The 24,813-nt window shown below is 61.4% G+C and overlaps 3 protein-coding genes across 7 annotated transcripts in view; 1 reads left to right on the top strand and 2 right to left on the bottom strand.

The window, feature by feature from the left end:
* HES3 (hes family bHLH transcription factor 3) lies at nt 1-1,034 on the top strand. Its single transcript, XM_008532263.2, has 3 exons — nt 1-81; nt 196-277; nt 661-1,034. The coding sequence occupies exons 1-3, from the start codon at nt 1-3 to the stop codon at nt 1,032-1,034; spliced, it is 537 nt and encodes a 178-aa protein (XP_008530485.2).
* Nucleotides 1,035-2,774: 1,740 nt separating this feature from the next.
* GPR153 (G protein-coupled receptor 153) lies at nt 2,775-14,176 on the bottom strand. 2 transcript variants are annotated; one of them, XM_070604079.1, is made up of 7 exons: nt 13,965-14,176; nt 11,235-11,390; nt 9,616-10,077; nt 8,773-9,202; nt 6,769-6,961; nt 5,934-6,118; nt 2,775-5,502 (listed from the first exon to the last, which is right to left on the bottom strand). In XM_070604079.1, the coding sequence occupies exons 3-7, from the start codon at nt 9,969-9,971 to the stop codon at nt 4,831-4,833; spliced, it is 1,836 nt and encodes a 611-aa protein (XP_070460180.1). In that variant the 5' UTR covers nt 9,972-10,077; nt 11,235-11,390; nt 13,965-14,176; the 3' UTR covers nt 2,775-4,830. The 2 variants fall into 2 exon arrangements, with proteins under 2 accessions (XP_070460180.1, XP_070460174.1); XM_070604073.1 differs by lacking the exon at nt 11,235-11,390.
* Nucleotides 14,177-17,324: 3,148 nt separating this feature from the next.
* The window catches only part of ACOT7 (acyl-CoA thioesterase 7), a 115,619-nt gene continuing 108,130 nt past the window's right edge, over nt 17,325-24,813 (bottom strand). For all 4 annotated transcript variants that reach the window (XM_070603991.1, XM_070604006.1, XM_070604011.1 and 1 more), the window contains one exon: nt 17,325-17,731. In XM_070603991.1, coding sequence (XP_070460092.1) covers nt 17,633-17,731 — 99 coding nt within the window. In that variant the 3' untranslated portion in view covers nt 17,325-17,632. The remainder of the gene's footprint in view (nt 17,732-24,813) is intronic.

The following is a 24,813-nucleotide window of genomic DNA, read 5'->3' as shown; positions in this document are numbered from 1 at the left end:
ATGGAGAAGAAGCGACGGGCGCGCATCAATGTGTCGCTGGAGCAGCTCAAGTCCTTGCTGGAGAAACATTACTCGCACCAGGTGAGACATGGGGACGTGGTGGCAGTGGTAGTGGTGGGGGGGGGTGACTCGATCCCCAACCTCATCCTCTCCAAACGGGCTGCCCAGCTAAGAGCCTTTTCCACGGATCCGCAGATCCGGAAACGCAAGTTGGAGAAGGCAGACATACTGGAGCTGAGCGTCAAGTACATGAAAAGTCTTCAGAATGCGGTGCAAGGTAGAGGGGGGGTCCTGGAGTGGGTGGGGTGAGGAGCAGGGGGGGACTTGTAGGGTCAGATCCATGGTTACTACAAGGCCAGATAAAGAAGGGACGGGTGGAAAAGAAAGCTCAGGGCAGGGGGCAGCCGAGTGAGGAGCGGGCCCCAAATCACTGGAAGGGGAGAAGCAGCAAAGGCCTGGCTGGCTGTGGAGTTGTAGTCCGGGTGGACGAAGGTCTGGACCCCGGCGGAGACGTTCAGGGTTCCTCCTCTCCCCTCCCTTCTCTTCCTCTTCACACTTCTCCCCTCCCGTTCTCTCTCTTCTCTACACCTCTCCTTTCCTCCTCCTCTCTCCTTTTTTCCCCTGCCCTCCACATTTCTCCCGTCCGATTCCCTCTCCCAGAGCTCTGGCCTGTTCCCAGCGGAGCCGAGTACCCGTCGGGCTTCCGCGGCTGTCTGCCTGGCGTCAGCCAGCTTCGGCGGCGCGGAGAGGAGGGCGGCGGCGGCCTGCGCTGCCACCTGGTGCACGAGGGTGCGGGTGGCAGCACCATGGACAGCGCCGGGCCGGGCCTCGAGGCGCCCGCGAGACGCGGCTCCTGCGCTCCCGCCGTTTGGGCCCCTGATCCGGCCGCCGGCGGCTCGCGGTCCCCGCCATCCCGACTCCTCTTCCCTGGAGGTCTCCCCGGCCCGTCCACCAGCGTCCCGGAGCCGCAGCCGGCGTCTCGTCGCTTGGCCGAGAGCCCCGGGCCTGGGCTGCGCGTGTGGCGGCCGTGGTGAGGCCCGGCGCGGCCTCGGACTCAAGGGGGCCCCCGTCAGGCCCGGGGACGCAGAGACTGTTTTGAGCACGCTCGCGGTGACGGCCGGGACCCCGGTCGTTTGTCCTGGTCCCAGGGTGGGAGTGGCGGGGAGGGTGCCGCGTACTCGCGAACTCGGGGAAATACAAGGAGCCACGCGTGGACGCGGGTCTGTGCGTCTAGGCATGATCCACCCCCCACCTCAGCCCCACCTACTCAGGCTGGACCCTCTCTCTCCTTCTCCCACCCTCTAGTGGGACTGGGAGGGGGTATCCTGGGCTGCTCCCCTTTCCCAGGGCCCCCGGCAGGCAGCCCGCCCCCGCCCCCGCCTCGCTGCCGTGCTGCGGTGAGAAGGTCGCCGTTGGCAGCGGCGCAGAGCGGACCCCTCGCAGCGAGGAGAATCGCTGCCCCGCCCCGGCCCATTCAGTTGGCCGGGGACGCCCGGTTCCCACCGGCACAAAGCGCCCGGGGCCCCGCCCCGCGGGCGAGGGGCCCCCAGTCCACCCCTACCCCGGACCCTCTGGCTTCCACGGATCCCCACCCCCTCCTCACGCCGCGTGGCCTGTCGGGCTGGCGTGCGGTCGGGGGCCCGCCCACCCCACCGCCCCGCCGCCCCGCCGCCCCGCCGCCCCGCCCCGCGCGGTTCTTGGGAGGGATGACGCGCGCCATAAGGCCGGCTTGAGGGCCGCTGGAGCAAACCCGGGCTCCTCTCGTGGGAGGGCCCCCGCTCTCCACTCAACAAAGACCTCCCCGGTCTGCAGTCAAGGCCCCGGCCCTGCAGCACCCCTGCCTCCGGACCTGTTGGGCTGCCAGGGAGCCCACGACCCTCACCAACCCTGGAACGCTCTGCTCCTGTCCGTTTGTCTGAAAATGACGCGTCAATGCTGTGCTCAGACTCCAGCCCGGGGGTCCCGGCACACGAAGGACAGCCTGGGGATGGGGGACAGGGATCCTGCGCCAAGCCCAGGAAGATATCCTGGCACTTTCTCCGAGCAGCTTGAAATTCAGATAAAAACAGTGCGAACCTGTGAAATGGGTATAGAGACCACGAAGGTTCTAATTTCTCCCACTATATCTAGTACAAATGTCAACTTTCTATAAAACACTTCTCGTTTTGGACTGCCCCTGCCATGCGTGTGCTAAACCCGTCTTGGTCACACTGCAGGCAAAGGGCGGCCCGGCCCCCCTACCCTGCCCAGCGAGCTTTCTGGAGCGCGGGCGTGGGAGGTGGTCCCGGCTGTGGCAGTTCCGAGGCGGCCTCTCCAGCCTCGGCTTCCAGCACTAATCCCTCTGCCAGCCACTGGGTGGCGATCTTGCACCGGGGACCCAGGGCACGGCCCCGAAATTCCAACACCTGCGGGCGGACTGGTCATCCGGCACAACAGGTCTGGCTCCCCCAGGCCCAGCTCCAACCGCTCTGCCCTTCTCGCTCCTGAATCAACCTTACAGGGGCTAGCGGCCCCTGAAGGCATCCTCGGGGCAGAGGCTGCCACCTGCACTCATAGGGCTGTTTCTGCTATTAGGGCTTTGGTGCCCACCCCAACGCTCCATCCTGTCGCTGCTCCGCGACGACTCACTCGCTAGGTGGCGCCGCAGCACTTGCGTAAAGGGACTAGCCCGAACCAAAGGAATGGGCTCTAGCGGAGGAATTCAGGACCCAGAAGGAGAGACATTTGGGGGCAGCTGGAAGGTGTTTCCACGAAACCAGCCCAGGAATGCCGGGTGCAAAACATAGGAAGTTTTTATTGGATTCTGTACAGAAGAGAAATACTGTTGTCAAAAAACTACAAACGGATCCCTGGCTCTGGGCTGGGTGGTGGTATGAAGACAGAGCTCCCTACGATGGCCACGGGGTCAAGCTGCTTATCACCGCAGCAAATAGGCCTGGAGGCTGCAGAGTGTGACAGGGAGCCCCAGGCCCCAGGGCCGTCCGCTTGGGTCCTCCCTCCTCTTTATTTTTGTAAAAACCAGGACTGGAGGGACTTTGGAGTACCATGTCCCCGTGCAAGTATTGCCATTGGATATGAAATACACAGAGTGAAAACCCAAGGATGACAAATGGGCCAGCCCGAGGGGAGGACAGTGGCCAGCTGATGACCTCTGCCCCTAAATGACATGTTGGTCCATGAAGGCACAGCAGCATTGGCCAGAGGTGGCCCCTCCCATGGCTAGGGCTGGAAAGCAGTCCCCAGCCTTGCTCACCTGTAGTCAGCTCCTCCCCCCAGGTTACCCACAGCCAGTGACTGGAGGGGCCTCCAAAGCAGAGACGGAGCCAGGCAGTCCCCCTCCTCCCCTCTCCCAGAGGCCTCTTCTGGGGCTGGGACTCTACCTGGAGGGTGAGGAGGTGGGCTCTGCCATGGGAAGGGCAGAGGCAGTGCTGCAATTCCAGGTTGCAGAGCAGGCGGGAACACGGCACAGGCAGGCTCCCTGCTGGCCTTGGAACTTGCTCCAGGTCTTCATGTTCTGAGGCTACTGCATGGAGGCAGGGGCCAGGATGAGACAGCCTCTGCATTAGCCCCTGTCCCTCCAGCTCAAGGTCACAGCTGTTCCTGGGCCTCTTCTTAGCCTGAATCTAGGGTCTTCTTCCACAGAAGACCCAGCAGGCCCCTCCACAGGGCCCATGGAAAAGCCCAGGCCTGCAAGGGGTCTTCCCAGGAGGGAGAGCAAAGAGCACTACCCCAAGGGTGGAGGAGAACCTTTGCCAGGGACCAGGCCTTAAACCCAGAACCTGGGAGGCCTCCTAGCCAGGACCCCTTCCTGACTAGACCTGCACGGGTTGGGGATGAGGCTGGGGATAGATGCCAGGATAAGGAAGCCCACCCCCCCCCTTTGCTTCAGTTCTTCCCACCATGTACCACGACCTTTGTGGTGGGAGTCACAGAGGTGGCCAAAGTGGTGAGAGTAGGCTGTGATGGTGGAGTGACAAGGATGGGGATCCCAGTGGTGGTCAAGGTGGGGTGGTGCCGATGGTGACGGTGCAGAAGTGTTGTGCTTTAGCTGAGTGGGGAGTGGGTTCCCAAGGGGGCCGGGGGCACTGAGAGTGGGAGGCCTCAGGCCTGGTGCCACACCAGGCAACACACTGAAGGCTGACCCCCACCAAGGACCCACGGAGGGCACTAGTCTATCTCTCATGCCCTCTCCACTCAGTGGCCAGGACACACGGACCAGGAGACTTCTCCAAACAGTCCTGAGAGTTAACACGGTCACCTGCTCATCACAGATGGAGAAACCGAGACAGAATAGGTCAGCAGGGAGACCTGCTGGGAGAGCTTGTTTAGGCTCTGAAGACCCCTGTGCTTAGAAACCCTCTGCACCCCACCCCCTGAGATGACAGAGTTACAGTGCAGAGCGGAAAGCCGGGTGCAGTCCGGTGGCTCTTGCTCCTGCAAGGCCAGCCTTTGTTCCGTCTGGTAGTGGCCCTGTCCCTGGGCTCCCTCCCCCAGCCCAGCTGTCCTGGCGCTAGGGAAGATGCAGCTGGGCGTGCAGAGCCTGCCTTTACGCAAGCCCAGCCTCACTTTGCTGGGAGATGCCGTGCCCAGTGGCTGGTCTGTGCCCAGTGCAGTCCAGGGCAGTCATCACCCCTCCAGACAATGCCCACTTCCTAGGGCCGGCAGAGAGCCACTGCCCCATCACCCTGGGAGGGCTGGCACACGTCCGGGTGCTGTTGGCAGGCTCAGCGTGGCCCCCAACCCCGAGCCTGGACAGGGTGGCATCTTTGGTGTTTTGGCCCCCGTGGGCGGCCGGCCTGCCTGGCGAGGGTCGGGGAGTGCCGGCGGGCCCTAGGACGCCGAGCCCAGCGAGTCCGAATGCAGCGTGACGTAGCCCGAAGACTCGGAGGGGGAGCTCAGGAAGCTGCTGCTGCTCCCGCCGCCAGCCGCGCGCAGGCCCCCGGGCTCGCCCCACGACGCGCTCAAGCCGGACCGCAAGGGCCCCGCGTGTGCGTGCGCAGTCGGACGTGGCTCTGGGCTCCGCGGCCCGCCGCCGCCGCCGCCGCCGCCACCGCCAGGGGGCGCCGCGTCCTCGTCGGGCTGGGCGCCGGCGGGCGCGGGGAAGGGCCCGGGCGCGGCGGGCGGGCGGCGCAGGGCCTGCGGCTCGCGCTCGAAGGCCGTCAGCGCGAAGGCGTCGGGCAGGAGCGAGGCCGAGGCGGAGCGGGCGCCGGGCCCGGGGCGGCAGCGCGGGCTGCTGGGGGGCGAGTCGCGGGCGCGGCGCGGGCCGCCGTCCAGGGCCGGGGGGCGCAGCGACAGCAGGCTCTCGGCCGAGCGGCGGCGCGGGCGGAACGGGGGCGCGTCCTCGGCGAAGGCCAGCAGGCCGCCGCGGCGCGGCTCGGGCGCGGCGGGCAGCACGAGCGCGGCCAGGTCGTCGCCGGAGCCCCAGCGCGGCAGGATGGCGGGCAGCGGGACGGCGGCCCACACGTCCGCGTCGTCGTGCGAGAGGCGTCTCGTGGGCGGCACCTGTCGGGACAGCGGGCTTACTCCGGCTGCCCTCCTCTGGGGCCGCCGCCTCTGCGCACGGGACAGGGCGGCCTGCGGGCCAGGGCATCCTGGTCCAGAGCTGTGAGATTTGGGTCAAGTGGAGATCTCTCCGAGCCTCAGTGTGGTCGTCTGTAGCTTGGGTCGGTTGGAGAGAAGGTCCCTTGAGGGGGGTGCTGGGCCCCAAGAAAATAACATGGGTGCCAGGTGGACTACTTTCCCAGAGCACAAGGGAACATGGAGACAGGGACTGGGGTGCCCTGCCTGGGCCAACCTGCACAGGCTCTGTGACCTGGGGCCAGCCCTCTGGAGCTGTGGCATGCCTGAGATGGGCTCAGAGAGGAAAGGCCAAGGGGAGGTCAGGACACCTCCCACTCGCATATCCAGTGTCCCCAGCTCTGCCCTGTCCCTACCTGCAGGTAGTGCATCTTGTCCTCCTGCAACGGCTGCAGCGGGTAGAACTGGGGCAGGGCGCCCTCCAGGGCAGAGAGCTCGTACTTGGCCATCCTGTCCAGGGCCACAAAGTCGCCCCCATGGCTGTAGTCGAGGGAGGGCTCCAGCACCAGGTCCGGGGGGACGCTACCCTCCAGGCTGGTATCTGCAGGGTGGGGCAGAAGCTTAGGGCCATGGAAACTTGGGGGCATCTGGGAGTGAATCCCAGGGACCCGCACAGGCACACGCACGGCAGAGGATTGGTTAGTGGAAAAGCGGAAGGGCAGGGCCCTGGGTTCAAATCACGACTCTGCCACCTTTCAGCTATGAGCGTTTCCTTCCCTCTGGGGGTCGGACCTGAGGTTACCTCAACAGCTTTGGGGGCACTAAATACACACAAAGGTCTGATGGTCCTGGTATGCAGCAAGGAGTCAGCCTAGGGCAACGCTGTTATTGCTGGGGAGAGGAGAGGCAGGACGTGGGTCTACAGGAGGCCAGGGGCCAGTTCACTGGGGACCCTAAGGCTGGGAGGTGGTCCCGGAAGCTCGCTGGAGTTCAGTCTGGTGTCTGCAGCCACTCTGTTAACCAGAACATCTGATTAACCAGCACGGTGGGGGCAGCCAGGCTGGATGGGAAAATGCCCTGTAGGACACCAGGCTTGGCTCCCTCAGGGGCTCACGCACATCTGGGGAATAACATGGGGGCCCTGGCATTTGAGGACAGGGTCACCTCAGTGCCATGGGTGGTCACCTGAAGCTGTTATCCAGCTGACCTGTCACCTCACCCAGATGCCACTCTCCTGGGGGCCATCCTCACCATCGTCCGAGTCCTCGTCGTTGGCCATGAGGGCCACGCACTTCTCCCAGACGGCCTTGAGGTCAGCACGGTAGCGGTCGCAGGCCCAGAGGAATACGGGCAGCAGGAGGGCCTGGGTCACGGAGCACCACAGCACACACAGTGCCATCCAGGGCGCAGAGGCGTCTGCCCGGAGGCTGCTGAAACTCACCACCTGCAGGCACAGGGCTCACCAGGCACCAGGCAGGACCCCTTCACAGTCCCCCTCCCAGCCTCAGTCCTCGAAGCTGCACAGGTCTGATGGCCCACCTGCCGGAGCAGCAGGAGGACAGGGAGGAGGTGACAGAGCTCTGGGGTCTGAGTCAGGAAAGAACCAGAGTGTGAGGGCAGAAGTCCCTGCCCACCAAGACCTGCTGGCTGCCAAGGTGAACAGTCATAACCCCGCATGTGCACAGCCCTTCACAGTGTACCGAGCAAGCGCTGCCTTTCCTCATGTCACCCTCCTTGGGGCCTGAGGAGAGAGGTGGGGCCATGGATTACCACCCGCTTTTGGGAAGAGGAAACTGAGGCTTGGAGAAGCAGGTCTCAGGCCTCCCAGTTCAGGGAGCTTTTGGCCATCCCGGCTCCTCCATGGCCATTGGCCGCCTCAGCCCTGCCCCTCCTCTGGGGGTCTAGGCCTTGGACCCCAGAGGAGAAGAAGCAGAGAGCAGTTTCTGAGGCTCAGAGGGTCCAGCCAGGCGGCCTTGAGTCACTGCCCAGGGACCCCTCATTCCTCCTCTCCCAGGAGAGTTCATTCCCCGACCCAGAGTGACCTTTAATTACTCCCCCATCAAAGCAGAGGTGGGCATGACGTAGACCTCGCCTTGGTTCTGCCACATGAGCTATGTGACTCTCATAAAGGTGCTAAATCTCTCTGGGGCACAGTTTCTTCATCTGTGAAATGGGCCAGGAATACCCCGAAGGGTGGGGAAAAGATTCTAGACACCGTACCAGGCCTACAGCACGGAGCAGGCTCCCCACGTTCCCTGCCCTGAAGAGAAGCTGGGAGGCCCTTCTCCCCCTGCAGTTGCCATCTGGCTCTGCAATTTCACACACACTCCTTCCCTCCATTGGCGCAGGGACTGGGGACGCTGGGCCCCACCGCACACAGGCGGATCCTGTACTGGGGACGTGCCAGTCCACCGGGGGTGGGGCAGCATGTCCCTGACTCTGAGGCTGCCACCCCATCCGTCACCTGCTGGAACTCATGTCCTGCAATGACTACAGGGACACAGCCCTGCCCAGCTGCTCAGACAAAGCCTCTGGGCTGGTCCAGCCAAGGACCTCAAGGCTGAGGGAGGGACGTCAGCCCCCTTCCTATCCCACTCCAGACCCTTCAGGGAGCTGAGCTGGAGCTCTGTGGGTGGGAGGGTTTGGCTCTTGAGTCCAGACTTCATTCTTGGGCCAGGCCCAGGGCCAGCCTCACAGGCAGGACCCTAGACAGCATTATTGGACTTTGGACCCTTGTTGGCAGGGCCTTCCTCAGACCAGCCCTCACCTTGACCTTCCTGAACCCCTGGGATCAAGTCCAACTCCCCAGCAGACATTCAAGGCCTGCCCCGCCTCCTTATTCAGGACCAAAGCTGCTTTGGCCACACCAGGGCCCCACTCTGTCCATCCTGGGACCTGGACCCACCAGGAAGTCTGTGGGCATGTAACCCCACCTTCCATACCCCTGCAGTGAATGGGTCTTAGGTGAGGAGAAGAAAGTCCCCTGTGGTGTGGCAGAAAGACCTTGACTTTCTCTGCAGTCACCTGACATGGGTTAACATCCCACCAAGGCTGCCCTGACTTTAGGTCGGGCATTTTACCTCTTTGAACCTCGGTTTCCAAATCTGTAAAATGGGCATGATGATAATGCCCCCCCCCCACCAAAGAACTGAGTGTGAGGATTTAGCCACCTAATGCCCGGAGCGTGCCTAGCCGCAGGGCTGTCCCAGAGCCCAGATCCCCTGACAGGCTCCCACCACCGACAGCGTCACTCACCAGCACGGGGAAGCCCATGAGGCAGTCGTAAATGATGACGATAGTGGCCACCAAGCCTGTGATCTGCAGTGAGGTTTTGGCAGGCTCAGAGCCATCGATGGAGGAGCGGCGCTTGCCCTGTGCGTCCTCTACCACAATGGTGGGCACAGTGAAGGCGTGGCGGTCGGCCCGGCGCCCCACCTGCCCAGCCAGCGTCTGGAAGAGGGTGATGGCTGTGCAGACCATGCCCATGGCCACGCTGCCGCCCACCAGCAGCAAGAAGCAGACGCCGAAGCCCAGGCCGATCTCAGCCACGATGAAGCGGCAGCCGTGGGCATAGAAGCGCTCACGCGTGTCGTGCCAGCCAACGGCAGGCAAGGCTGACAGGATGAAGGACACCATCCAGATGCCCATGACCGTGTGCACCGCCTGCTTCTTGGCGTTGCTCAGCCTGGCATGGGGTAGAGGCAGGACAGAGGGACCCGGCATCACTCACAGGGTCTCTCCAGGCCCTAGGGACCTGCAGAGCATCCCCAACCACCCCGGCCCCCCAGTGCATCACAGTCATGGTACAACCAGCATGGCAGGGCCTTGTCCCTTGCACAGGGGACACTCACGCACATCATCGCACGTCCCTCTCACCAAGCATTTCTGTATGGGACACCGTGTATACCCTTGCACACCTACATGTGCATGCCCCCTGCACAACACAGGTGTGGCATGCTACTGGGGGCACCGTCACCAGGCCGAGACCATTTGTGCACACAGGTACACCAGCTATGTCTTCCTGCTCATGCCCACATGTCCCCCTCTCTAAGAACACCAGATATTCAAGTGCATGCCTGCACATGCCCAAGAGCTCACCGGTAGTTGACGGGCCAGCGGACCATCCACATGCGGTGGTAGGAGAGGGAGGTGATGGAGAAGCAGGTGGCCAGGGTGAGGGTGTAGAAGGTGGAGACGAAGACCTTGCAGAGGCCCTCGTTCCACTCGTAGTCGGGGCGCTGCCGCCGCAGCTGCACCACAGCATAGGTGGCAATGGGCACTGCCACGTTGAGCATGTGGGTGGCCGCAAGCGTGCACAGCAGGAACTCCAGTGGCTTCCACTTCTTCTGCTTGGCACCCACGCTGAGGATGCCCCAGGCGTTGGCCAGAAGGGAGAGGCCTCCACATGCCAGCCAGCCCACTGCACTGCCAGGCAGCCGCCGCTCATCACTCATGATGCAGACGGGAGCTGGCCGGCGTCTGGGGCATCCTCGGAGCCAGGCCTCAGCTCAGAGCAGCAGCCCTCACATGAGGCTTGAGGACACCAGGGACCATGAGCATCTGCAGTGGGGAGGAAGCCAATGAGCACTCAGCAACTCTCTCCCTGGCTACAGCCTTAAAGCTCTTAGGGCTCCTGAGAGTGGGAGATGGAGACGGTCCCCTGATGCGCCATCACCTGTCTGGTCCTGGCTTGGGCTGGGCTGCTTTGCTGCCCTCCTCTCCACAATCTGAGGCCTCCTGCCCATGCCCCTGGCACCCAGGGGATATATACAGGGGTGCCTAATAAGAGCACATTCCCTCACTTCCACCTGCTCCTGGTCAAGGTGTAGAATTTGCACTTCCTTCCAGGCCGCCTGCATCCTCAGGGATCAGCCAGGTTGGGCCTAGACGGCATTCTTGCCCCATGTGTAGCCTGTCTCAGAATAAGCCCTCTCACCATCAAACAGTCCCAATCCTCGCACAGCCCACAGGCTCCCCCAGTGTACGACAGGGGCCCTCACCTTCATCTGTCCCCCTCCATTTGGCCAAATGAAGATGTGCCTGGGGGGAGAGCCCCCTAAAGCTCCTCTGTGAGGTAGAGGTGACCTGGTGACCACTTTCATGCCTACCCTGGGAAAGGACAGCCTGCTTTGTCCAGGTCAGCCTCCAGCTGACTTTCCATGGGGGGCACACCTGGCAGGCCCTGGCAGTACCACAGGCTGGGGTTCAACCAGCATACTAGCTGTGTGGCCCAAGCAAGGTCCCACACGTCCTCCTCTGTAATGGGGACGATGATGCTTCCTCCAGAAGGAGGCTGGGGTGGACAGATGCTACGTCTCTAAAGCCCTGGGCCAGGTCTTGCACACAGTGGGTGCTCTGGATGGAGGGCAGCATGATACTCTGGATGCTTAGGCACCATGGGCCTGGAGACACCCCAAGGACCAGACCTTGACCCCGAGGAACTCCCGACAGCCTATGGACATGAAAGGCTGGGCAGGAGGCCTGTATGGGGGAGGTGCCCCATCCTGCCAGAGGGCCGGGCTGTGAGGCCCTTGCTCCCCCTTCCCAGCCCGCCCACCCTCAGCCACCTCCCTGTGCAGAGCTCTGGCCGGTCCCTCTGATGTGAGCCTCCCCACCACAGGTCCCTCTGGCCACAGCCTGAGGCAGACAGCGTGGGGAAAAGTATAATGCTAAGTGGAGGCCTACTGTGTGCTCTACCCACACCTGGCCCTTCTCACCCGAGAGCCTGTTTAATCTCCGCTGCAGCTCCGGGTGGACAGGACACTGCAGGCCCCTGGCGCTCGTGGCAGGGGAAGCACACTGTCCAGACAGCTGCCAGGCACCCTTGCTTGTCTTGTCTGGAGTTCTTTTGGTCTGTCTGTGGCCTGACCCACCTGGACACGGAGGGACTTCTAAGGACGTGTCTCATTCATCTTTGTGCCCCTGCCATGGGCCGGCCCCAGACCCCTGACCCAGGGGAGGAGTCCGTTCTGAACCACACCAGTGCCCATTGAGGGCATTCTAGGGGGCTGGGAAGACTTCTGGGGACAGGGAAATTCCTTCCCAAACATTCAGCTTCTGCTTGGAGGGCGGCCTCCGCTTCTCCACCCTGGACCTAGTGTGAGAGGTGGGGTGGCCCTGTTGGACCCTCCAGCAGCCATTATGGTGTCTGGCAAACCTCCTTGACCTCAGCATACAGAGGCCTCACGGTCTGGGATGAAAAGCTGCTAGACTCCAACTCCAGCTCCCCACCAGTTACTTGACTCAGCTGGGCTTCAGTTTTCTCATCTGTAAGCTGGACATGATAGTACCTACCTCAAAAAGCATTGTGGGTACTCAATAAGCTAGGCTAGCACAAACGCTTAGAAGAGAGCCAGGCACACAGTAGGTGCTCAATAAATGCCTGCCATGTAGATGTCTGTACTAAAGCCCTCCCAGCCGCTTGTGCTATGCTGTCTCCTAAGGGCCAAGACACACAACTTGGAGGTGTGGGTGGGCCTCAGACCTGTGGGCAGACACACAGTCACCCCAATCAGAACCTGGAACAGTCCAGCTTTAGGGGCAAAGAGGCCACAGGGCTGCCCTCAGCCCCGTGGGCTACCTGGTAGCCTGTGAGGGGTCCAGAGCAGGCAAACTATGGGTGCTGCTGTGGGCCAGAGGCTACAGACACCAGTGAAACAGTGAAACCTTATCAAATAGGAAACTGGATTCAGCATGCACCTGGTAGGCCAGCATCTGCTGCTACCTGCATTGGGCCGCCTTGGCTGTCAGATTGGGAGGCCTTCCTTCAGAGACCCAGGCAGGCTCTGTCTGACCCCTGCGACCCTGGACCCAGCCCAGCCCCAGCCCACCCTGCCTAGCTTTGGATCACTGGTGCAGGGTGGTGGGAAAGGTGCCACGGTGTGCCAGTTCTTCCCCTCATCCAGCCTAATGGTGCCTTGCTGCAGGGCAAGGCTCTAAGTCTGTGGGAGAGGGAAGAAGCACCCTCCGGTGAATAGGCACGCTCCTCCCAGTTAGTGGTCCCAGTGATTTTGTGTGATGGACACTGTCATCACCTGCATTTTAAAGATGGTCAAGCATCTTTAAAGATGCCAAGAAGCAGAGAGAGGTAAACCCATTTGCCCAAACTGTTATGTGCCTAAGCCAGGATCCAAACACCGCCTGCCTGACAGCAAAATCCTGGTCTCTCAAACCCTAAACTGGGCAGGAACAAGGCATTTTTGGTCCCTTGAGCTGAGGTTGTCTTTCTGAGCCTCCTACCCCTACAGGATGGATCCTACTGTCCCCACACTGCAGACGGCAACACTGAAGCTTGGAGCCCAAGGCAACAGGGAGGAAGTGTGAGGCCTGGGTTTGGGGCCCACAACTCCTGAGCATGGTGGTCCTGGGATGGGGAAGGAATGTCACTGGGGTGGGAGTGATGCAGAGTGAGAAGGGCAGGAGAGAGAGACCTTCCTTCAGGTTGGTGACCAGAGACCCAGTGATCACACACCTGTTGTTCCTTCTTCACAGGGAGCAGTGGATACTTGGGCCAGACCCCAAGGCTGGGCTCTGGCCAGTGCAGCCACCACCCAGGGTGTCGCCGCCCCCTGCTGGGAAGTTTCTCCTGCATCACACTCAAAAGTATTCATTTCCGCAGCATTCAGGATGGGGCTTCCCGTCTCTCCCCGGATCCCGGGGACCCTCTCCTCCTCCCAGCGCATCCCAGGGCTGGCTGCAGGTGTGAGAGGCCTGGGACCCACCCTGCCCAGAAGACTCCCTCCGTAGGGTCTGCGGGAGGGGCCCTGGCGTGACGTCACAGCCCCGGGCCAATGAGGCCACGTGGCCCCAGGGCTCTATTGCGCAACAAAGAGAACCCAGAACTTGAAAGGATTCCCCGGGCTCCGGCTGCCGCCCCCAGGCTGCTCTCTGCCGCGCACTGCCGCCGCCCAGGGCGGGGTTCGCGGCCCGGAGCCTCTGCATCTCCGGCACGCCCCCCACCCGCCACGCCCGCCCCCCACCCCAGCGGTTCCGGCTCCTCGGTGCTCTGATCCCACCGCTCGACCCGGCGCGCCCCTTCCTACCGGTCCTGCCCCAGCGGGGCCCCCAGCCCTGCCTAGCCCCGAGGGCGCGTCCGAGCGGCGGCCCGGGGAGCCCGACGCTGGCCAGTCTGCAATCCCCGGACGACTCCCGGATTATGTTGGGCAGGGGGCGCCTGGAACCCCCAGACCGGCCGTCCCCGCCCCCTGCAAGCAAGCTCCCCGGGGCGGCGCTGCCAGGCCCGGAGGCGGGGGGACGGAGAAAGCGGTCGCCCCGGGGAAGTTACCCCGAAGGTCCCTAAGTTGTGGGGGATGCGCAGCCCTAATTAGTGCCCCAGCCCCTCGGACAGACCCCGCACAGCCCCTGCCCGCCCAGATTCCTCCCGCCGGGGGTCCTCTGCCCGGGGTCCTCCCGCCTGGCCGCCCCCGGGCCAGGGCGGCGGCGCTCACCCTGCATTCGGGCGCCCGGGGCTCCTGCTCGCTGCTCCCGCCTCTGGCTCCGGCTGTGGCTCCCGCGCCCCCAGGCCGACCGCGGGCCGCCAGGGGCCGCGGGGGTGGCTGGCGGCGGAGCGGCCCACGGGCCGGGGCATCCTGGCGGGGGCCGCCCCTGGCCGGCCCGTTCCGCTCGGCTCGACCCTGCAGCCCCTCCCTCCCTGCCTGCCTGCCTTCCACCCTCCCACCCTTCCTCCCTCCCCTCGCGCCGCCACCGCCGCCGCTCCTCTCCCGCCGCTCGGTTCGCTGCGCCCGGCGGCCGGGGGCGGGGGGCGGAGCAGGGCGCATGCCTCCGCGGGCGTCTCCGCCCCGCCCCTCGGCCCGCCCCGTCCCCGCCCCTCGGAGGCGCGCCCGGCTGCCTCGTCCGTGGGTCGGTGCTCCCGACCAGCCCCGGGGAGGCGCGCCGTCCCCACCCGCCTCCGGCCTCGAGGCTGAAGCCCCCTAGGGAGGGCGGTGCCTCCCCCGACGCCTGGACCTCACCGTGGCCCCTGGCTGCCCTCTTGGGTGGGTCCGCGCTCCTCACGCCGCCTCTTAGCCGCCTGGGGAAGACCGGAGTTCTGGGGGCTCAGAGGCCAAGGGGGCTGGGACAAGAATGGACAATGAGAACCTAGGGCCACGGGTGAGGGGCTCAGGGAGGTCCCCGGAGGAAGCCACACGTAGGGTGAACAATAGGGGCGGGGCGTGGAGAGGACATGGGGGCCAGGGGACTAGCAGCTTCTAGGAACTGGGGAGTCAGTCTGGGCCAGGAGCCAGGTCAGGGAGAGGTAAGGTTAGGCCAGCTAAGGATTTAAATCACTTCGGGCCTTGGGTCCACTGTGGGAATCAAGTGAATGGGCCACCAGGCTGCCAACTGGTGGCCCGGATCCTACTGGTTAAGAAATGTTCTCTGTGAACTGGGACCATGACCATACAGCTGGAGAGGCCAGGACCTGTAATCTTGCACCCCTGGCCTCCTCCCTTCCCTCCTCCCTCAGGAGCCATCCCCCTAGTACTCCTAGTAGGGGCACAGGCTGTCACCCATAGGCTGGGGGACATCTAGGGGAACCCATTAGTCCCCTTGATGGGGGCCCCTCAAGTCACAAGAGAGAGCAGCTGCTGGCATCTTGACCTCCCATCCAGGCAGAGGGTCCTGCCTGCCTCTCCTAGGAAGCCCATGACCACACACACATCCTGGGCACAAGGCCTCTGGAGTCACTCTGGACTGCCCGGCATGGTGCTGTCTTGCCCATGCATGTGGGAAGCATCCATGAGTGGGCAGCCCTGTGTCCAGAGGAAGGCGGGCACCTGCCCAGGACCATACCCAACCAAATGCAGCCAGTGCTGCCTGCACCACTCCATAGCCTGGCTCCTGCACCCCACCGGCTCCATACCCCAGGAGCAGCTGGGAGGTTAGGAGCAACTTTTGGGGGGCCCAGGGTGGGCCTTTGGGTCAGTTTTATGGACAAAAGTAAAGGTGTTTGTATAGAAAGACTCCACAATGAAGCAGGGCCAGCGAATGGGGAGTCCTGGGCCACGTACTCCTCGTGTGTGGCTTCTGGGCAGTCAGGGCCTCTCATGAACCCTCTGCGGACAGGGGCCACCAGCAGTGGGAGACTGGCACAGGGTGGCTGGTAATCAAGTGTGGCATTTCACAGGTAAACTGGCGATTCAGCCATCCAGAGCCTTGGGCCACACTGCTACCCCGCTGGCAGGGGGCAGCCTGCCCCAGGCCTGTGGCCTCAAGTGTCCGCCTACCAGCCCAGCTGGCCCCCTGCTGCCCAGGGCTTAGCAGGCTCTGGGGGCAGGTGGGAGTTGAACCTCTGATGTCTCTGCCCCACGGGCCTCGGGCTGAGTGCTTCACTAGCCTGGGTTCCTCCCAGCTGCCCCGGGAAGTGAGTTTTAGGTACCTGATTTGCCCAAAGCCACACAGATGAGTGGCCGAGCCAAGACTGAACTAGAGAGTCTGAGGCCAGGCCTATTTTCTTATGAAGGAGTGGATGCCCTGGGGGTCCGCTTCCCTCAGGAAGCCTAGGGCTCAGGACTGCTGGGGCCTGTGTGGCAGGCTCTGGTTTGGCTGGTCCCAGCTGGGCCTTCTGCCTGTCCTGCAGGGCAGACCTCCTCATTGCTCCCAGCCCAGGGCACCAACCATCTTCAGGGGTTGGCACAGGGTGTGGGTGGAGTTGGGGAGGCCCTCCAGGGGGCCGAGGGGCAGGGTGGGGTTGCTGTGGCCTCCTGTGGTGAGCTTGTTCCCGCCCCCTGCTCCCAGGCAGGAAATAACCCCGTCAGCCGGGACTGGGGCCCGACAGCCCAGACAGATTCCGACGTTCTTGGCGGGTGTTTCGGCACATCTGGAGCCTCGCGCGCATGCGCGCTCTCTCTCTCTGGGGCTCGAGGGAGCCCTGGGTAAGGCTGCAGCTGTTGGCAGCCAGTCTCCATCTCCAGGCTTAGGGCACGAGCCTGGGTAGGAACATACTCCCAGGCACCACTACTGGCTGTGCTAGGTGGAGGGTATCTTTCTCAGCCTTGGGTGGGGGTGGGTCCTGGCCCCTGCAGTGGCCTTGGCAGCTTATCTGCCTTTGAGGCTGCTGGACCAAATGCACACAGACACAGTGAGAGATGCATGCACACAGCTTCACACATGCACAAACACATATGCAGAGACAGGGACACAGATGTGTACGCACACACCAACACACACACAGCCTCACAGTGACACAACTCATACACACTGCCCCTCAGATCCCATCCCACAAGCCATCCCAACAATCCCCCTGCCCAAGTGGCTGGGGGATTTCCATGTCAGGCACACGGGCCCTGGCAACAGCTGGGAGGCTCCTTCCAACAGAATCCCTGCCTCTTGCTCCCAAGGGCGGAGGGCTGAGGTGTCAGGGCTACTTCTAGTGAGAAGAGCCCAGGGCAGGGCTCGCACATTCTGAGCCGTCCTCTAGGCAGGCTGAGTTCAGCTCTTTCTGCACGTCACCTCTCTGAGTCCTCACAAGCACCCCCTGCCCCCATCTACAGGAAGGCCGTGCAAGGCTCAGCGCTGGCATCCTGCCTAAGCCATAGAGACGGTGTGTGGGATGCTGCAGGGGTCCTAGGGCCAGGACATGGATCCAGGGTTCTGAGGAGGAGGGAGTCTCTCCAACCAGTAAGTCATCAGGCCAACCTGAGTGGGCACTGTGCCTGACATTCTGGGGTATGCACAGATACTGGCACCACAGGGGAGGGGTGGGCGGGCATGGGCCCAGAAAGAAGGCGGGCAGGTGAGCCCCCAGCCCCCATATCCTGTGCCCAGGGAGAGAGCAGCTCCCCAAGACAAACGACCACCCAGGACCAAGGTCCAGCCAAACAGCAGCTTTATTAGTGATGCTGGATTCTTTACAGACCGCACAGTGTGCGCATAAGTATTCCCAGGGTCTCCAGGGACTGCCTCTGGGCATTGGGACAATACTGTGTAGCATTTACACTGGAATGATACAAATCAAGCTTTGGTGTATAGGTTTTCAGGAGAGTACAGGTTAACACTGTGAGACGGATACTTCACACAACACCAGCTCTCAACGTGAATTGGGTTTTTGGCCAAGGGAGTAACTTCTAAGTGATTAGACGATGGGGGCTGCTCCGGGGCCAGTGCAGGAGGAGGGCGTCTAGGGCTGAGGCTCCACTTGGCCCTGTCTTTTCGCCTTCATCTGCAGGTACCGCCCTTTGCCTTCCTCAAAGCGCTTCTTCTCATCCTCGGTCTCGGGCTGTGGACCACACACAGAAACAGAGGGAGGTTAGAGATGCTGCAGAACTCGTGACCGTGGGCTGTGGCCTGAGCCTCGCCCCAGGAGGGCACAGAGGACCCCGCACGGCCCCGCTGGCCTCCTGGGACTGCCTGGGTGGCAGGTGCTGGCCTCAGGCCCCATCTTCCTGACACATCCATCAGCTGGGCTGAGACGCCTTGAGGGGCCAGGGAGACTCCAGCGGCAGAGCTCTGCTGAAGGGACATGGAGGAAGGAGTCCCTGTAAGGATGCTGGCCTCGTAGGCATGGAGCAGTCAATAGGGCACCCCCACATCACCTTTCCCCGCAGGTGGGACTCCAAGCCCAGGGCCTCTCGGATAATGGACTGCAGCTGAAACGCAGTTCACCATAAAATGAGGGAGGGAAGGCCAAAGGCAGAGCTGAGCAACAGGGAGGAAAGGAGGAACCCTGAGCTTGCTTCACTCCAGGGAATGCCAGCTGCTCAGTCTCTGCCCTAAAGGGAACTGGGGACAAACACTGTGCTGGCTGCGCGACCTTGAGAAGGCCACTTCATTGAACGGCAGCGATAGTGACCACTTTGTGGGCAGGGAGCCCTGGACAGCACAGATGCCCAGGAAGCGGCACCTTGAGCCCTCCTCACCCCTTCTCTGCTGCTTCCTTCCTCTGAGCAACTTAAGCTGGGTCCTCATAGTCAGGGGCGGAGCCAACTGACCAGCGGGATTTGGCCACAGGATGGGTTTTGCTCGGGACGGTGCTGGTTCATGCCTGCCAGCCTGGCGTGATTATGAACAGTGCTCCGTTTCACTCTCAGGAGGGGCCTGGCTGCTAAGCGGTGTGGCCCTAGCGCAGAGGTCACTGTAGCAGCGTCAGGGAGTCACTTTCTGCGGCCCCATCGGCCCCGCCGCAGAGTTCTCTCTCACCGGCCTGGCCAGGGATTTGGGTTTAAAGAGCTGTGCTCATTCCCCTGGGACGACATTTCCTTGCGACGCTTTGAGGGTGTCTGAAAGCCAACGAAATGGGGCAGCTGCCCTTCATCCACAATGACACCCAGCCCGGCAGCTATTTTTAGGCCCAAGTGTGTACAGACAAATGGTATATTGGCACAAGAGAGAACAATCAGCGAGGATGTAATGTCAGGTTAGACCAAATACTTCCTCCCCTCAGCCTTCTCAGAAACCGTTCTCTAAATGTCACCAGGTGGAAACTGTCAAAACCGTGCCTCTTGGAGCCAACGGAACATTCGGGTATTTAAAGGACTAGGATTGTGCTCCTTACAGGTTCTGTCCTGTTTGAAGTCTTCAGAGCACATGTAGAAAATGGTGGCTTTTCCAAGACATTTTATTGAAGAAGGCCCTCCTGCTGCTCTGATTTCATTTCTGGCTGACTTTTTTGCTAAATGAAACTTGAGGCTATGCAATTTGACCTGAAACAGCCCAGGGACAACGAAATGTTCTATCTGTTTCCGCAGGCAGTTCCAAAGGGCCACGACCCCAGAGCTTCCTGGGGCTGGAGGACTTGGAGCCCAGCCCCTGCTGCTGAAGGCACCCCATGAGGACAAGGCCACATCCTGCTGGGCCTGGCCGAAGGCTTCTGTGCATACCCATGCATAATGTGCTAGATCTGGGCTTCTCAAATGTTCATGTGCACATGGACCAAATGGGGATCTTGTAAATGCAGATTCTGATCCAGTGGGTCTGGGGACTGAGACGCATTTCTAGAAAGCATTCAGGTGATATGATGCTGCTGGCCCGTGGACCACTTTGAGTAGCAGGGTCCTGCCCCCACTCCATCCATCCTGCGCCAAAAGGGGGAGAGCTGAGGTGGTCAAGAATGCAAGGTCAAGGCCACCAAGGGAGGACCTCCCCCTTCTCTATGGAACTTGCTGGTGTGGCCAAGGAAACCTGTGGCTCCCATCCATGTGCAGCAGCCAAAGGCCATGGCTCAGCAGAGCAGCATGGCTGGCCCTTCCTTAGGGGAAGGAGGGGCTGCAAGCTGGGCTTCCTGCCTGCCTCGAGGAGGACCCCATCATGGACAGTGAGTGTGGGGTCCCAGAGCTTGGAAATGAGGAGTTGGGGCCTACTGGGGCTGGCTGAGAAAAGGACAGTTGAAGAAGGATGTAGGGGGGTGGGCAGGACTACATGCTAAGGTTCCTCTTGGCTGTAAAAGCCCAGCCTCCCTCTGCTCAGGGTTCTGGAGCGCGCCAGCTTTCTAGCTGGTGGAGTTTCCATCCCTGGGGCAGAGGAAAGAAGGCAAGAGGCTTGGAAAGAAAAGGAGAGTATGAGCCTGGCCTGGGCAAGGCAGCAGGATCAAGAGGGACAGCTGCCCGGGCCTCTGCTGAGCCCACTGGAGCCATGTCCTGCCTGATGTGAGGGGCCTTCCTTTTTCTCCAGCCCATCAGCATTCCTAGAAACTGGCAGATGTGGCATTCTGGCAAGGAACTTAGTCCCCAAGTGCCTGGGTCACAAGCCAAGTGCTCTTGGGGCTCAAGGGAGCCGGAAGGGGGGCCCAAGGAAGGGTGGCGAATGGCCCTGTGGAGCTGATGGCATGAGCTTAGGAGCTCTCATCACGAGTGCCCTTGATGGTGGGTAGGAATGGCCCATCTGAGGCTAAGGCCCTAGGGAGGGGGCAGTTGGCATCGGGGCTGAGGAAGGGCTGCAGGGCCCAGGAGATGCCCAGGGAGCAGCCCCACCCTCTGCAGCCATCACTGTCTGTCTGTCCAACTGTCCATCCATCCTTCTTCAGATCCCTCTGTGCCATCCTCTTTGCCTCTTTCCCTTGATGACGCGCATCACTGTTCTATGTGCATTAACACCACGGACTGCAAACCTGCAGCGGGAGTGGGGGTCTCCATGGCCTCTTGGCCTCCTCTGAAAGGGAGATGAAGCCTTTGCATGGTTTGTGGCCAAATGGGTTTGGGAGCCTGCATGCTAACTGGCCTCTCGTAATAAAGAGCACATGCTGGATCCAGTTCTGAAAACCCTGTTTAACTTATTTAATCTGGGCTTTTCCAAACTGATTTGGCCAGGGATCCCTTTTCCTAAGGAACCCCATATTGGGGTTGGCCGAATGGGAAGTGCTGCCCACATTCTTCTGCCATCAACTTGCCACATGGGCCCTCAAAGCTGGCCTTGACAGCCCTGGGAGATGCCTGGACAGACACTGGCCAGGCTCTGCTGGCCTCTGGAATGAGCCATTCCTGACACAGGCCAGAGGAGCAAGACCAAGGCACAGGCTGGCCCACCTTGGGACCCCCACCACGGCACGCGTTTCTTGGAGTGGCCTCTCCCTTCTGCCTCGAAACCAGCCCAGCCTCCCCTCCAGGGCCGGGGGGCGGGGGCGTCCAGCCTGGTTTGAATCTGGCTTCTTCACTTAGCAGTTGTGAGGCGCCAGATGCACTCACATCCTCTTCTGTGAAATGGGCCACTGTCCACCCCACAGGGCTGCTGTGAGGATCAAGGTCCTCCTTGCTGCTCCCGTTCAACATAAGTCACCAAAAACCAACACAGAGAGTGAAGAATGCTGGCACAGAGGCCCACCTCAGGTATGAGTCCATGACACGAAACGTCCAGAACAGGTAAATCTGACAGCACGCAGATTGGTGGGTGCCGGGGACTGGGGCGGGGGGGTGAGGAGGGCGGGGGGGGGGGGCAGGGGTGACAGCTAAGGGGCACGCTATTTCTTTTGGGTGATGAAAATGTTCTAAAATTGATTGTGGTGATGGTTGCACGATTCTGTGAATATATGAAAACCCACTGGATTGTACCCTTTAAATGGGGTAATTGTATGGTGGGTAATTACATCTCAATAAAGCTGTTCTAAACCAAAACCACCATGGAGGAGAGCGCACGCTCTCCAGAGTCAAAGGGAAGGTTCGGCATGGCGGTGTGCCCCCCAAATCCCGCACAGGAGGGGCAGCAGGGCACAGGAAATGCTGAATTAAACCAAGCACTTTTTCTGCTACAGCAGCCAAGCCTCGATTCACCCACTCCCCACAGGCACTAGGGCGCCTCCTGCGAGCTGAGCCGCATGTGAGGGCTGGGACCCCACCTCAGGCGCCAAGACACCAAACAATAGGCAGAGTGTGCAGCACATAGGAAAGTGACAACAGCCAGGCTCAGAAACAGAGCTGGGCAGAGTGAGGGGGTTGGGAAGGCCAGTGCCAGGCAGGGCTCCTGGGAAGGTCCTGATCCACACGTCCCCAGGGCCATCTGCCAACAGCAATGGCTGCCAACCTCCCCCTCTGGTCACTCACCAAACGGCAGAGCCAGGGCCCATTCAAGAGAGTGAGTCACCCCGGGAATGGCCTTCCTGAAATCAGCTCAGGGCAGACCTGGGGCAGTGCCTTCCACCCCGTGCCTCAGTCTCCTCATCTGCAAAGTGGGGAGAAGAGTCTGTCCCTCTCAGGTCTACACGGATGTAAGGAGCAGGGGGAGCACCCATGCTGTCCCCAACTGGAGGTCTCAGCACATGGTGGCCTGTGTTAGCTGGCATATGATCTGTCTTTGGGGTGGGGGTCAACCTGGATGATATTCTGGGGTCCCTTCTAACTCTGGGCTCAGGAGGCCAGGATTCTTGGCGATTTCCCAGCACAAGAGGAATGCTGCATTTTACAAGCAAGCGCCTGACTCTGGGGCCACTGGTCCTGCAGCAGCCGTGAGGAGAAAGGCTGGACCCCAGGCTGAGTCTCTGCAGAGCAAGAGGCTGCCCAGGGCCGGCGGGCCAGAGTGCAGTCCATTAGCAGAATAAGCCAACGACAAAGAGCCCTTACCTCCTAGAGGTACCCACTGAAACACTCGGAGGCAACGACCTGATCTCTGAGCCTGGCTTCCAGTGAGCCCGGGGGAGGTGGGGAGGGGCACAGGTAGACAACATTGGCCTTGCGTGGTTTTTTTTTTTTTGGAGGAAGATTAGCCCTGTGCTAATATCTGCTGCCAATCCTCTTCTTTTCGCTGAGGATGATTGGCCCTGAGCTAAATCTATGCCCATCCTCCTCTGTTTTGTATATGGGACGCCTGCCACAGCATGGCTTGATGAGCGGTGCATAGGTTCACGCCCCAGTCCAAACTGGTGAATCCCGGGCCACTGAAGCAGAGTGCACGAACTTAACGCCACTGAGCCGGCCTGAATGGCCCTGTGTTGATAACTACATAGGAGTTCTTCCTCTTTACTTTTGCATGTATTTGAACTTTTTATAAGTAAAAAGTAAAGGAAAAAACCTGACTAGACCCAGGAAGGCAGCTGCAGCTCTAGGAAACTCAGCTCCTCCTCCCTTCCTTGGGCACAAAGGACTCCAAGTCACATGCAGTCAAGGGGCTAAGTCTGGGGGGAGCTGCCCCCCTACCCTGGGCTCTATTTTCCTGAGTCCCTGTTCCCAATCTCCCCACCTGGCACTTTTCTCCAGGACAGAACAATACTCGCACCATTCTGGTCCAGTCCACACGTGTGCTGGACCCTCTGACCCAGCATAGCCCAGCCCACCGCTGTGCCGTGCTCCAGAACTGAGAACCAGCTGGGCCCTCACCTCTGCCAAGCCACACCCCACAGTGGCACTCATGGGCATTGCTGGTGACAGCCCACGCGTTTCCTAATGACCTGGGGCTAAGCCTGTCCTCCCTGATCACCCAGCTGTGGGACCTGTGAGACGCCCGCTGGGGCTGGTGGGCATCACTTTCACAGCCATGCAGCCATAGCCTCCAGCTGCCCAGGTGAGCCCTCTGCAATCACTGAGCCAAGACCCCTCCCGCCCCTGCTCCTCCCACGCAGGCCATGCACGGGGATGAACGTGGAGCTGGGGACTAGGGTAAGAGGGAAGCTCAGGGCACCAGGTCTTAGGGAGCAGTCTACATCGAGTGCGTCCTGACGCATGCCAGACACTGTTCCGGCACACTGGAGTCTGCCTAACAACCCATGAGAAGTACCAAAGTCATTACTCTTCCCCTTCCACTGACGAGGACGTGAGGCCCAGAGACTGAGCCCACGTGACAGCTGGTAAATAGCAGAGCCTCGATTCGAGCCTGAGCACTGCTGCTGCCCCCTAGGCCAGCCTATGCCGACAGGCTTTTAGGGGTAGGCTCAACAGTGGGGAATACAGTAACCCTCCAACGTCACCCTAGTGAACAGGAAGGGCCGGCCCTCCCATAACAAGCCTGGAGCCCACCAGAGCAGCTTGGCCACCGTGGCTCTTCTCCATCTGGGCTGCCAGCCCACCTGGGTGAAGGCACCCTCTCCTGCTGGTGCCAGCCCGCTGGGGGCCCAGCTGCACGCGTGCATTCCTGTTCCAGGCCCCCCGCTCCAGCTGTGGAGCCAGGTGCTTCTCTAAGGAGCTGCATGAGGTCTAGTGGGGAAGAGTAGATGTGTGCTGCACCCTCCTTGTCAGGCCCAGGTTCCAACACTGGGTCACTCCCGTGAGTGGGGAGTGGCTGCCAGAGCCCAGGTTTACTACAGCACCGCCAAGCAGCCAGGGTGTCCTCCAGATTTCCATGTACACAAACAAGAATGCTGGCCCTCCCGTCAAATTTAGGGTAAGTCCAACATTGGGGCACCATCCCTGTGCTTTTCCACACTCACGAGTCCTCTCTCTAGGTTGTAAACTCTGGGAGTGAGGGGTGGGGAGAGGAGAGGGAACATTCATAGGGGAGCACCAGCGTCTGCAAGCCAGGTGAGCATCACGTTGGGTCCTTATCAGGGCTGGGTCTGGAGGGTAAGCAAGGTGCCCAAGGTGCTCTGGCGCTAGTGCCCTGGAGGCGCTCACCCCCAGACTGTGCATGTGCGGGGTGGGCACCTCACTCGCCTCCTCCAGTCCCAGCTGGTCCTCATGTGCAGCTGTGACAATTCAGTCTAGCAGGGCTGTTCCAAGCTCGCCGTCTGGTCAGGCCTGAAGCCCCACCCTCCACCAGAATTTGACTGCAGCTACTCACCCTCAGCAGCCTACAGGTGTGCCAGAACGTGTGCGCCAAAGGCTCTGGATGCTTTTCCCACTAGTCCAGTCAATGCATGACCTGAGGAATGGCAGAGGCGGAAGTGCAGGTAATTCCTGCCTAGTCCGCTGGCGCAAAACAGTAAATTCCAGTGTCTGCTCAGTG

This window comes from Equus przewalskii, chromosome 2 (genome assembly GCF_037783145.1).
Source record: "Equus przewalskii isolate Varuska chromosome 2, EquPr2, whole genome shotgun sequence".
Lineage (NCBI taxonomy): Eukaryota > Metazoa > Chordata > Mammalia > Perissodactyla > Equidae > Equus > Equus przewalskii.
Note: the sequence above shows the minus strand (reverse complement) of the source record. Positions and strands in the feature narration are given on the sequence as shown.